Source organism: Poecilia reticulata, chromosome 6, assembly GCF_904066995.2.
Source record: "Poecilia reticulata chromosome 6, P_reticulata-male-v2, whole genome shotgun sequence".
NCBI classification, from domain to species: domain Eukaryota; kingdom Metazoa; phylum Chordata; class Actinopteri; order Cyprinodontiformes; family Poeciliidae; genus Poecilia; species Poecilia reticulata.
Genome location: NC_088835.1, coordinates 1,528,005 through 1,542,198, shown reverse-complemented (window position 1 = coordinate 1,542,198; position 14,194 = coordinate 1,528,005). Strand labels below are relative to the sequence as shown.

General features: G+C 40.2%; 1 protein-coding gene across 1 annotated transcript in view; it reads right to left on the bottom strand.

Annotated features, from left to right (window-relative positions):
* Positions 1-14,018, bottom strand: part of poc1b (POC1 centriolar protein B) — a 37,792-nt gene extending 23,774 nt beyond the window's left edge. The window contains exons 1-10 of the mRNA XM_008410629.2: positions 13,703-14,018; positions 12,715-12,799; positions 11,322-11,493; positions 11,008-11,187; positions 9,348-9,455; positions 9,129-9,244; positions 8,495-8,628; positions 7,705-7,773; positions 6,814-6,972; positions 6,605-6,682 (exon numbers count right to left, since the gene is read on the bottom strand). Of these exons, the coding sequence (XP_008408851.2) occupies positions 6,605-6,682; positions 6,814-6,972; positions 7,705-7,773; positions 8,495-8,628; positions 9,129-9,244; positions 9,348-9,455; positions 11,008-11,187; positions 11,322-11,493; positions 12,715-12,799; positions 13,703-13,717 (1,116 nt within the window). The 5' untranslated portion in view covers positions 13,718-14,018. The remainder of the gene's footprint in view (positions 1-6,604; positions 6,683-6,813; positions 6,973-7,704; positions 7,774-8,494; positions 8,629-9,128; positions 9,245-9,347; positions 9,456-11,007; positions 11,188-11,321; positions 11,494-12,714; positions 12,800-13,702) is intronic.
* Between the last annotated feature and the right edge of the window lie 176 nt (positions 14,019-14,194).

The window sequence follows — 14,194 nt, the reverse complement described above, 5'->3', positions numbered from 1 at the left end:
TGTGTGTGTGTGTGTGTGTGTGTGTGTGCGTATAAGCGACAGTGAGATTAAGAGAATACAAGAAAATATAGTGAGAATAAATGTGCAACACTGTAGGCATTTTGTTTATTTTGGGTTTTTTTTTTTTTGCATGAATGAAAGCGGTGAGTGCGCCACAGCATGGATGTGTGTGCGTGTGTGTGAGGGTGTTATGCAGCCTCTGGGAGTTTGTGTCCTGGTGGAAAGTGAGCCCTCCCTCTCCCCTGTAGCTGTTGCTATCTTTATCTCGTTTCCGTCGTGTCTTCTCACTCATGATACCCTCCACAGCACTTAAATCTGGCGTCTCAACCTCTCAGTCGTCAAGTATCCAATACTTCCCCTGCACAGGAAGCTTGAGAGGAGCAGGGTCATCCGTGCTAATGTAGCACCACACACACGCATACACACATGCATTAGCTTAATCTCACATTTGATGATACACCTGAGTGCAGTCATTAAGCATGAGCAAACAGGTTATTTACCCTAAACTTGTGTTACAATTAGGAATGTGCAATAATCACATTTATGGGGTAAGTGATAACATTTTACACACACACACACACACACACACACAAAGGTCGATAAGAAGCGCATTGGTAGAGAATATCTTGTCTGGTCTAACTGGCGTCACTGCTAACGTCTGCAAGGACATAAGAGACGGCACAAGTAACCAAATCTAACCGTCTGCCATCTAATCACCTCTTAAACACACACATGAACACACACAAATATTTGCTTTAGGAACATTTGGTCATCAGTAATATAAGAAAAATGTTAATATAAAAGAGAAAGTACTGTTTGAAAAACTATTTTAAGTCGAAGCACAAGCTACTTATCAACAAGGGATACAATAAGTACAAATGTACTTCAGTGGGTTTTGGTGAAATGTTTATATATCACCTAATAGGGTTAGAGTGATGCTAACTGTGCTAGATCTGAATATATAATACAAAGCATAAAGAGGTCTTTATGCTTTGCATTAGACCCCTATATGAGCATTTCTATGCAATGCTCAGAAAAAGAAAAACAAGGTGCAAGTAAAATCTAATGTGTTTGATTTACTGTTAAATTTAATGTGTCAAGTGTTATTATATTAAGAAGGGAAGACAGCTGTTCAGTGCTTGGTTGTGTCGAACCAACCACACTCTGTGTTGCCCATAACCTGATCCCCCTCCTTGCCTGTGGCGGCGCTGCACCAAGAACCACTGAAGGAAACGACATGAAAACCTCTGAAGAAGACAATGAGCACATGAAAACCTCTGAAGAAGATAATGAGCACAACTTCCTTCTTCATAAAATGTAAACAAACATTTAGTGGCATCAAATTTTGGCGATTGCAGGAATTCTCTGATTGTTGGTAAAAGACCATGAGCCAATTCTCCCACTGGCACTAGACTCATGAGTTTGTTTTAGTTGCATTTACCCAGAATGCCCTGTTCTACTTCGCTTCCTGCTTTTGGAGCAGTCTCTGGTGTGCACATATGCAGTTGAACCGCGCCAGAGTTCACTTTAGCCAAACTGAGACTTTGGTTTTTAGGCGGACCAGAGTTCACTTTGCACAAATGAACCAGACTTTCTAGACAAACGAACTAGAGTTTGATGGAAACGGACTAAACAAGGTTGGTGTAAAGACCAAGTTACACTTTGGTGAAGCACCATTTATGGTAAAAAAAATAAATAAAAAAAGCTGTCCTTCCTGGATATTTTTAAGAACATTTTATCATCCGTCTCAAGTCAGTGAGTTCTTTGCCTCCCTACACAATGGGATGATTCAGTCGGTTCAAGAGAAGTATTTTTTCCTTTAATGTGGTGTTTGAGTTCCAGAACGTAATGAAATTTTATGCATAAAAACATTTCATGCGCTAAAGTGAAGGGAAAATCCCCCAAAAAAGAATCATGTGTTTTGCTCAAGAGGTCACTGATGTTTGGAGAATTTCCTTAGACAGGAACATCCCAGACTAACCACCCACACAACCACCTCAGGACTTTCTGCAATCCCTCTCCCTCTCTCTCTCTCTCATCTTCATGCCTACGCATGAACCCATTAGGGTGATATGGGGAGGGTGTTTGTGGGGAGTAGGGGAACAAGGATGCCGAGCGGAAGGGAAAGCACTCTGAGTACATGAAGAACGGTGGGAGGGGGTAAGGAAAGACCAGAGGGAAGGACGAGGACGAAAGAGAGGGAGAGGATGGAACATTCCCTGATGATGGATTTCACCTGATAGGAGCTGACTGGAGGGGCTGGGGGCTCCCCGCTCAGAACCAATCTGAACATGAATGACCGTCGCTCACATTCACACCCATACCCGATGAGTCATGCCCAAATGTACACACCATGTACACACACACACATCGCACATTTTTTATCTGAATTAAGACACTGAAGTGACTTCAGGTCTTTGTGTTCAGTTAAAATATGACAGTAGCTGCTTTTCAATTACAAATGTGCTTAAAACTTTATTGATATTCCGTTAATGCTGAAAAAACACAATTTAGCAATTACGATGTTTCTATTAAATAAGAAGTGCAATTAAAATCACATTGTTTTTTTTCCCTGACCCAGCTAACATGCTGTTTATACTCCAGTCCAGTAGGTGGCAACAATGTGTCATTAAGTTGGAAGTCAGTCAACAGCTGTTCAATTCAGCTATCTGAATAGAAGATGAGTAAAACTTTGTCAATATTCCACTGATGTCTAAAAACAAAAAAAACACAATTTTGTAGTTGCGGCGTTTCCATTAATTAAGTTTGTTCATGCGACAAGTCATTAAAAACATCGTCCTCCTTCCACTTCCTATCATTTTCTTCGTTGTTTTTCTCCGGTTTGAAAAAAAAAAAAAAACGTGATCCGAAAAAATGTGTTTCCACTGCAGTTTTTACAGCAGGAAAACCATCTCATCCTGGCACAAAAACTTTTTTTTTTATCTAAAAACCTGGGTATTTTCCAAACAGCCATTTCTCCACTGAGCGAATTTATTTTCGTAAATCCAATTTGTGCAATTTTATGGCCTGTGGAAACGCAGATACTATCCTCCATTAGGACTGGCATTTTCATAAACTCACCGTCCCTCTGTCTCTAGTAGATTGCATAGAAAATATCATGACGATCATCAGCATAAACGGAGAAAATGCAGACAAAACATATTAGTAATAAGCTAAAGGTGATAAATGCTTTAACATCACCATAGTTCATTGAGGTACTCTGAGTTAGAACACGCTACCCTAAAGCGACCAACATTCTGCTGCTATTTTTAGCAAAGAGAAAACTGATGCATGTGCAGCAACTGAGCTAAGCGAGAAGGCAACTCTCCTGCTCCACTATTTTTAGAACCGCTGCTCGCTGTGAAGGGCCCCTGGGGGCCCAGGAGCTGGCACGTGGATTTCTACCCTTCCATCCCATGGATGGGAAAAGAAACAGGGTTTTTTTTAGACACAAAGAGAAGAGAAATAACTAACTGAAACACAAAATAACCTAAACTACAGATGCTCCCTAACCAACGCTCAGAGATGGCAACTGTCTTATTTTCTCAATGATTTGAAGCATCACACACAGAATAGAGGGCATGCATTTGGTGACAAATGTTTGTTTCAGCTGTTACAGAATAGACCTGGACTTGGGAAGAAGGACTTAAGGACATCTTCATCCTTTCTATGCCAAATATTCTACAGTCAAGTCTGAGACCATCTGATAAGTTTTATGATCCCATTTTAGTCAAACTTCAGCTGTCAGACAATTATGCCATACAGCATAAGTGACATCACACTCTTCAGAAAGCGGCCAACTCCGCTAAGACAAACGTCAAAATGACTCTTGTAAAACTTGTCAAAAAAAAACGAAAACGCCTGGTTCTCCTAAAATCACTTTTATTTAGTCGATTTCACTGTAAAAAAATATGACACTTCATGACAACTGTCATAAACATTTATAAAGACTTATTCATGTTCATGATAGATGTCATGTTTACGACAGTGTCATGTCAGACTTGTGCACACCCCTTCAAATAAGGGGTGTGCATAACCCCTTATGCACACCCTTTAATGACTGTTTACACTCCAGTCCAGTAGACTGGAGTGTCTACTCCAGTAGACAAATGTACCTTCTCCATTATATTATGGAGAAGGTACATTTCTAATTACCGACAACCATGGAGAAAATTCCCCATCGTCATGTAGCCTACCATGCACGACAAGAACTTGTAAACATCTAGACTTTAATATGCGTTTGGGTCTGCTCTGTTGTAATGGGATCACCCATTATGACATAGTGGTATAAACCATGTGGCGTGAAGTCAGGCAAAGTCAATATTTTAATCATACCAACAAACATGTCAGGAGGGGGAGGTTTGGGTCAGTTTCTAATCTAGTTGTTTCTATGTTTTGCAAATATCCCCGTCTATGAGCCCCAACTAGATGTGCTACTTCCACAGACAAATTAGCTGGACATGAACAAGAAGGAACCATGGCTATACTGGCATAAATAACTTTGGAAAACAATCACAGTCGTGGCGTTTAATGCTCACATCCCCACTTCCAATGTTCACCATAGCTCCTCGATGTGACGTAGTTGCAAAAGGTCAATAGAAGAATGGCTGAAACTAGACGCGTCTCAATGGCGTCAGAGTCCAGATCTAAACTCAATTATCTGAAGTTAACACAGTCAGATGTCAAAGAGTTATTTTACCTAAAAGTGGCAAATGAATATTGCACGATCCAACAGCCAATACAAAACTGCATTCACACACAGTTTTCCCTTTCTTGCTTTGCTTTCATAAACAACAACAGTGTGGAATCTATTGTACATTTGAGGCAAATTTTTAACAACTTAAGAAACGGGTGATAACCAGATAGCATAAAACTATGACTGTCCACTGACACAAAAAGATTAAGACGTGATGTGAGTGGATCGTTTCCTTAGAACTGACATCTGCAAACAAACAGAACTCGTATCTTAAAACTCACGTCTTCGTTGGCTCATTCATGCACTGCTCAGAGTTCTCCTCAACCTCACAGCTGTCCAAATCGTGAGCGGCTGATTTACAGTTGTGTCCTTAATGGAGGCTTGAAGTAAAACCACATATCCGACTTGGCCGTCCTCATCATAAATGACTTCCACTTGGCTCGGTTCATTCACCATTTTCCTCCCACACAGGAGGTAATTGCAGGGAACAAGTTACAATTAGATGTAGGGCAACACACTGCTCCTAAGTGAACAAACCGACATGACTGTAAATGTTAGGTTTGGATCCAAGACCTGGATAAAAAGAGCGACTAATCTCTGATCACTTTTGAGCCCATGAAGACGGAGAGATGATGTGGAATTGCTGGTGGCATCCATTTCTCTCAAGTCAAAGCAAGAAATGAACACTTCATTCTTATCCATTTCACATACAGTGCTATGAAAGCATGAAGCAACTTGGCTTTTTACTGAATAGTCAGTAAAAATACTCTAACTGGTCTCATATTTATGAGAAGATAGTTGCAATAAAACAGGTATTTTAAACTTGGAGAAATATGATCTTTGATAAAATGGTCTTTAACTGACTCCCCACATACAACTGCTGTAGGAAGAAGACTTCTATAAAAAATAAAATGAAACCCTTTGATATGTGCATCTATACAGCTATTAAAATAGCATTAGGATTGCACCAATATGGGGTACTGCGGTGGGGATGCGATGTGGTCGTCACAGGTTCAAGTCCCGCCCTGATGACCTTTCCTGCATGTCTTCTCTCCCTCTCTCATTACCCACTTTCCTGTCTGAGCACTCTCAAATAAAGGCCACTAGAGCTAAAAAAAAAACCTATAAAAAATATGAATATATGAATATTTGTGGCCGATTTACATTATCCTTTATTAATATTGATATTATGGCCAATAACCAATATAAACCAATGTCATATATTCTCAAATGACCATGTTGCTGACATTGCTTCTCTGTTTTCAGTTGTTGCAATCATTGTTGCATACAATAAATCTGAAACTCTTTCCTTGGATCGGGACTCGGCAGCCATGACAGATCTTCTGAACTTAAATAAACTTTAGCCCCGGATTGGATGGAACCTCTTACCTACAACTTCCACTAAACCAAGCAGCCAGCTCTTCTAAGAAACTGCAGCGTTTACACTAATACTCGTTCAACCTGAACATTCTGACTAAACCACATCCTCCTCATGTTTCCAAGCTTTATCCGGGATCAACATTTGCAGAGTAAGCGGATAAGACCGATTCACATCCAGAATTTTAGAGCTGGCAAAACTGTGAGAAACTGCTTTCTGCAAGTCAAAGTCAGGACACACTGACCAGCTGCCTTTGATTGGTCGCTGTAGACAGGTCGACGTGTAGACAAAACGTGCATCGTTCTGTGTGAATTAAAACAAGTCACACTGACATAAGACATACACCATTACTCTACACTGGCCTGCACTGCCACCTAGTGGCAGAATTGGCATGCCCTGCTTTACTATGTTACAATTTGAGGCACTTCATAGAGTTGGCAGAGAAAGAAGAAGCAATAAGTAGATCAGAGGCAGTGATGATTTCCCGTTTTGCTGTAATTGTGCAGATTTCCTCTTGCTGGTCGCCTTACCTTGTTGAAATGGTGATATCGGCTGACCTCTACGACCTGAGGATCGGAGGACAACGTGTTTGTCACGACTGGATTGATCTGTGAACAAAAAAGAATCGGTATGATGGGAAAACCAACAGCCTGGAATGAAACTGCATGTTTGTTTTTTTTTTATTTAAAACAGAAACAATTCATCGATTTTCGATTCTGGGAGGTGAAGCAGGTGATACCTGAATGCCCATAGGCTGTGAGCCGTGGAGGTGGGTGTGGGGTGCCCTGGGGTGAATGTCAGACAGGTGGGGCAGAGGATCGGGGGTGGACCTCCGGCTGTGTTGTAGCAGAACGTCCCGGTAACGTTTACGGTCAAAATTGGTCCTCCACAGCAGAACCTGAGGAGGGAAACCCAATGCATGGAACCCAAAGTTTAAAACGTTTAGAGACGGTCTAACAGCTGTTTTTGTGTGTGTGTGTTCATTATTGTATAACAGATTACATTAAGCTGAAAGCACAAACCTGTTGCCATCGTTTTGCCAGCAACATCAATGTTGTTGTTTGACAAATGTATTTATTTTTCAGCTAGTTTTAAGAATACTCTGTTAACATCAGAACAGATGCAACTGCAATCACTGTAGATTGAAGTAAGCCTTGCAACAGAGAGACAGATGTGACAGAAATTATTATCCTCCCATGTTAGCAACAGTTTCTACATAAGAAAAATATTCTGTCATTATTGTTTTCCGCCAAACTGACGTCACTTGCAAGAAATCACTACCAAAGATTGCAAATAAATTATCCGGAAGATCCAGCCAGAGCTACAATAAAATGGTTTACGTCTGTTAGCATGTTCATATGTCAGAATAGCCTAGTCAAAGCACATAATGAAATCAAGAATTCACTTTCTGTCTCCTGAAATAAGGTTTGTAGTCAGAAAGCAGGAAAAAAAATTTGGAAAATTGAGAAGTTACAAATTCAACTGCAAGACAATATTCTATTTTATAAAAAATATTTACATTTTGAAGTTAAAAGATATATATTGGTAAGTGTTGATCAACTGCATAAATTAGTAACATTGTGGAGAACAACTATCAAACTATTAGGAAAGAAAGTCGCATCACACCAACCTGGCAATCAGTTCCGCCTGAGGCAAAGTGATCTCCAAGCCTGGAAAAGGCCACAGCGATTACAGCTCCCTGAGCATGAAGATAATTCAAATAAACGTCATAAACCATAAATCAAATAAATGTCACAAAGAAATGAAAATAACTTAATGTTCAAAATGTCCTCATTAAATTAGAACAGCCAAGTGTGCACATATTGTGTTGCCCTGCGACAGACTGGCGACCTGTCCAGGGTGACCCCGCCTCTCGCCCGGTACGCTAGTTGGAGATGGGCACCAACAACCCTCCCGACCCCACTGAGGGACAAGGGTGTAAGAAAATGGATGGATGGATGGATTAATACTGTCACCATGGTTACGACACATTTGTCATGTAAATAAAACAAGACTTTTAAAGAGTTCTCGTCCCAATATGCTCCACAATCCTATGAGAGATTACCAAGAGATTTGTAAAGCGGGTGGTGTTAGGACATCGTCACCTTAGTAAAATAATGTTTTAGGCAAAAAAAAGCTTTGGAAAAAAATGACTCAGGCCATTATCTTAGAAACATGATGAAATGGAACTTGGAAGAAACAAACAGGAAGGAGAAGTGAAAGAGAAGAAGAGAAAGAAGAGAGAGTGAAAGAGAAAAGGTAAAAGAAAACAAAAAAGGATAAAAGAGCAAAAGAAAAAAGAGTGAAAGCGAGAAGGCAAACAAAAGAGTAAAAAAAGAGCAGAAGGATTTTTTTTTTTTTTTTAAAAAGCAAAAGAAAAGGACAAGGGAAGATTGTTTTCCCCTCTGCTGCAACACTACCTTGTGTCCATGCAGGGTATAGATGAGCCGGCCCTCCAGCAGGTCCAGGATCTTTACCGTCCGGTCACTGGAGCCACTGATTAGGTAGTTATTGGACGGGTGGAAGGACAAACTATTGCATCTTCCACTGTGGACTGAAAACGCAGCAAAACAAACTAAAAAATAGGAATAAAGCTCAAAGCAAAACACTGTATTATAACGACAAGGTAATTGGCCCACGGCTATTGAAACACGATGGCATAATGAGCTTCTGGAACAGCATCCTATCTCAGCAAGAGGAAAATTCAAGGATTACAATTCAAAGCTGAGTCGGTACCAGAACAAACAGAAACAAACTGCATGACATTTGGTAAGAGTGCTCAAATATCCAGCCAGAGGTTTGACAGAAGCTTGTTCATGACTACAAAAAGAGTTTGTTTTCTCTGCAATTTGCCAAAAACATTTAGCCAAAAATTTGAATTTGTGCCGGTGTGCAAGTCTGAATGTAAAATTTGCTTCAAAAGCCCAAAATTAGCGTGATGTTCATGCAGGGTGGTGTATGAAAATCTCACTAAATGTGCAGAAACATGTTTGAAAATTAGTTGGAGAGGAGACGCGGAGCCTCTTCAGCCCCGGCTGAGTGGTCCTTCCATACCTTGATAGTGCTGAATCAGCTTATTGGTTCGCAAATCCCAGATTTTAAGACAACTGTCATCTCCTGACGAGGCGATGCAGGTGCCGCTGGCGTTGAAGTCGACAAACGTGACCGAGCTGGAACAGATGCAATGATTATTCCACCGAAACCAATTACTCTGCCAACTCCACCCACTGACAAGTAACCGCGTTTCGGCTGGAAACAGGCCGACAGAATTACCCTCCGCAGTTGGTGAAAGTGTTGATGCAGCATTTGGTGGACGTGTCCCAGAGACGGACGGAGCAGTCGTCCCCGCAGGACGCTATGAGCCTCCCGTCTGGAGAAAATCTGAACAGAAGCAAACAAAAAGTTTATGCTCCACTATTCAGGAACAAACTTCCAGAAAACTGAAAAATTGCAATATTCCTTAAATCAAGGTCGGCCACCCCCACCTCCACCTGTTTAGAGTTACCTTTGAGTCATAATAACTGGATTTTTAATCAATATATTTCATTATTTTTATGATGAAATTTGACTAAGTGTAATGTTTATTGCTTGTTCCATATACAGTAAGCATATCATGTTTTTAAGGGGTAAAGCGCTTTGTACTACCTTGGTGCTAAAATGTGCTACACAAATAAACTAGAGTTAGCATGTAATGTGTTCAACACACAGACTAAAACCTAATTAAACTGTTTCTACCTGCCTCTACTAAACATTACTTTAAAGTAGCTGGGAGTCCAGTGCTTTTATGTGTCCTTGTGGGTTTTCTGTACAGCAATTTACCCAATTATTACAGATTTTTTTGCATTTTCTAACAGTACAACACACAAACTTTAAGTTTAAAAATTAGGATTTTATGTGGATTTTTACCCAGACCAACCCAAAGTAGTGTGCAACCATGAAATGGAAGAAAAATGAGGCATGAAAAACAAAACTGGTATTCCTTCCATTCTCCTCTAAAGGCCATTCAAGTGTAAGAGTACGATATCAGTACTCTTACAGGGGGTGTAAATACTTTTGGAAGGCACTGTAAAGCCCTTTCTCCACAGGCGTGGCTTTAGCCAGTTCTTTGCCTGTCAGCCCGGCCAAATTCGTCTCCATTTGCAGATTCTGTCTGGATTTTGGAACCATCTGCGCATCAAGAATTACTGAATTTGATTGGCAGCAGCCTGATTCGTTGATTGACCCATGGAATCTACAAAGAGACCGTAGTAATAGGCAAAATGTAGATTGATAAGTCCTGAAGTCCAAACAGTTTTTTGTTTTTTTTTCAATTTCGGCAGAAGAGCGTCAACTGGACAGGGAAACCCACAACGAGCAATATATTAATAGATTTAGGAAAAACCACGTCGCCCAGGGCAACATCCACAAAATCACATCTTCGATGTGTCAACCTCAACTCCTGCATGCACAACCTGCGTTTCCATTGGCCGTCAAAAGCTGGAATTACGAAAGGAAATTCTCTGAATGGAAACATGGCAATTTAAAAAAAGTCTCAGGTTTTTGTGCTGGGCTGAGGCAGGTTTTTCAGCCGTATCAAATAGATTTTGCAAAACTGCAATGGAAACACTTTTTTTACATCACATGAGTCAATAACTAGATGTTACTGCTGGTGGGAACAACGAAGAAGAAAACAGGAAGTGGTAGGAGGATGATGGCACAGCATGTCTTTTTTAACAACTTATTCACATGCGATTTTAACTACGCAATTGTAAAATAGTTGGGTTTTGTTTTGTTCAACATTAGCAAAATAATGACAAAGTTGCGCACATTTGTGATGGAAACACAGCTATGAAAAGTGAGGAACACACCGTCAAAGGAGACACACTCAACTCGGCTAAAACCCAACCAGGCATGAACAACGAAGAAGGGGCTTAAGAGGTCGACACTTCCATACCTGGCACAGCGGACCCAGTTGGTGTGCTGGCTGAGGGAGTAGACATAACACCGCCGTGGGACGCTCCACACTATAACCGACTTGTCATCAGACGCAGTGACCAGGCTGTAGCCATCATGGGAGAAAGACACACTGCGTACCGCGGCGGTGTGGCCTTTCAACACCGAGGACTCTCCTTTTCTATCCCAAACACACACACAGTTCAAGTCAAATCTGCTTTGAAGTCCAAATTGAACATTCATGTACCAAGATTTTAGATCCCCCATTCTAAATGTGAGAAACAAAAACTGTGCAGATAAAATCGTCTGGCTTACAAGGAAAGTGTCCACAATCGAACCGTTCTGTCTTTGGACGAAGAAGCCAGTAGACGCCCAAACGGGGAGAACTGCAGCCCCGTGACGGTGTCCTGGTGCCCGACAAAACGAAAGGCCCTCGCCTTCGGGGCCAGGTTCCAGATCATCAGGGTCCTATCCACTGATCCTGTAGCTAGAGGAAGAACAACAGAAATTGAAATCAGGAGAACACTCGCACATATATACAAAGCTTTGAAGAAAACAGTCAGCGTTATAACCTGGATATGTTTTGAGAGTTCATGGAAAATTAACCCAACCTGGGGAATTTAACTATGCTGTAAAAATATAAGATAAAGCTGACAAAACAAATTAACCACAGACATCAGGGGGCCACTTCAGACCTGCAAACTGATGAAAGCAAATTGTACACGTTTCCAGAATATCCAGAACTTTGTGGGAAATGTAGAAAAACTCCATCATTTATACAGGTGAGCAGTATTAAGTATTTTCCAGGCTTACAGTGCTACATTGTAGCACAATCAAATAACTGTTACCTTCAGTTGTTATAAAAATATTGCATATATAAAATGTGACTTTAAAATATGCTGCTGGCTAGTCTGAAGGAGGTGAGTGGGGGAGTTTTTAAAGTTTAGATTTTTTTTTTTTTTCTAAACGATTTCTCACCATCGTTCCATTCCACACATGAAGATGCATTAAAGCATTTCAGAATGTGGTCAACCATGGACAGTTTGCAACATAGAGCGGTGATGTCCAGATTATTTGTCATGGGGGACGAAGATTTCAAGCTGAAAGTAAAAACTGAATTATAATACTCATTTGTAACATTGCAGAAACCTATTTTTCTTACCTTCTCAACATTAAACTAAAAACATTATATTTTAACAAAACAAAGCAATCTGATTTCTGTAGAAAATGTATCTGTAAGTCATCAGAACAATGAAAAATTGTCAAATTACATTGAAAGGACAAATGTGATTGGTAATAGACTACAATTTACATTTCACATTTTAGGAATTTTTAAATGCATCTATCTTTTCTTGAAAAGTCTCCCATCCTTAAAACTGCACCTTAACATTTTTGCGTTTCCATAAGCTGTCGGAGCTGCCATATCAAATTTATGCCATTCTTGAACTGTGGTTGACGGCCACACAAAATCATTCCTAGGGACACAAATGGCCCTGTGCCACACTTTGGACAACCCTTATGTAAAATACTATTGAATAGTACTTGAACATAATATAATTAGATTCATTGAACACCACTTCAGTACTGTGCTATCCTGTGGCAAGTTATTTTACATCAACCAGACTATAGACAGAGATAAAAAAATTAATTAAACTTGAATACAGTAAAGCATGTAATGGTTTGCAAGTCCATTAGCATTAGCATTTACCCAGCTGGTTTTGGTTTGGATTGAAGTCTACACAGGTGACAACATCTTTATGTCCACTGAAGTGTCTCTCTAGAAACGGATCGTCCTGTGAAGACAAAGACCAGGGACAGAAATATCAAATTCTGACTTTTTTTCCTTTCTTTCTTAAAATTTGCATTTCCCCGGTTCAGCGTTGTACTGTTTCACTCAAAAGTGTACACGCCGGTGTTCAAAATCAAGTTTCAGGGACTTAAAGAATGACAACATAACATTTTTTACTTTGGCCCAGATTTTCTTAGTATCAACAGAAAAACAAACAAACAAACAGAAATCTTAATTCTAAAACAGCAATAATCTGATTGGGTAAGTATTCACAACTTTAAACCAATACTGAGTCCAGACCTGGCTAGGATCTCCCAAAACTTTGTTTAAAAACGTGTTACGGATTTAAACTTCTAGCCTACAATTCCAAAATGTATGTTTGGCACAGCAGAAACACCAATGTGTGAACACCCTGCTCTCACTGAAGCATGGCGGTGGTGGCATCATACTCTGTAATTGGCATTCTTCCCATTAAAATATTCTGAACACCTGTCAGCTTTATGTATAGATATTAAATCTATAGAGAATGTGTTATTCAAGGATTGATAGAATATCTGCAGCTCATAGTTAAACCGTCAGGCCAAATATAAGCCAATTATAGTTTGCTTTACTTCCCACCCAGCTGTGCTGTTCAGCCTTCTTGTGTTACCACTATTTTAATTCATAACATGGTGTTTGTTTCTATTTGAATACATAATATCGGTCACATTAAAGTGACTGTCATGCATGAGAAAGTAAAAGCGGAGTTCCATGGACTTATAAAGATGTTCCTGACAACTCCTTTCTGGAAATCCTCTTAGCGTTGACAGAGCTAGCAAACTTCCTGCCCGCCACCGGCGAGAGTTCTCCGTGTCTGCGCCAACTGCTCACTAACCTGACAAAAACACATCCAAATAGGGCCACTCACCAGAACAGATCCCATTTTAGACAATAACAGAGCGAACAGACGTTATCTGGCGATTTGAACAGACCCGCTGCACTGCTCCTCCATGACTGTCAACGCAGCGCCCACAATGACCGCGTCAGACCTGACAGGTCGAGCCCAGAGAAGGAGAAACGTGATGCTTTTAAAGACGAGTCAAGGAATCTCCGCACTGACACATGTAGAGTGTAAAGAATTTCCATGTGTTACAAAATTCTTGTTTTCCCTCTCAAATCATAGATTTAAATCCAAAATAAGCGGCCTGGCACTGGGCTGCTTTATGTCGATTTAGTTGAAAAGATTCGTTCGCAGTATCCATTTGAAAGTGGGACATTTCCGTGCCCGAGCAAAACATTTAATTGCACAAAACTGAAGTCTTTAGTTTTACTTAAAAATACTTTGACAGCCCTTGTATTGTCAGTTAATTGTACTAATATTTTTAACACTGTTTATTAGGTTCTTTCAATAAAAAAAATA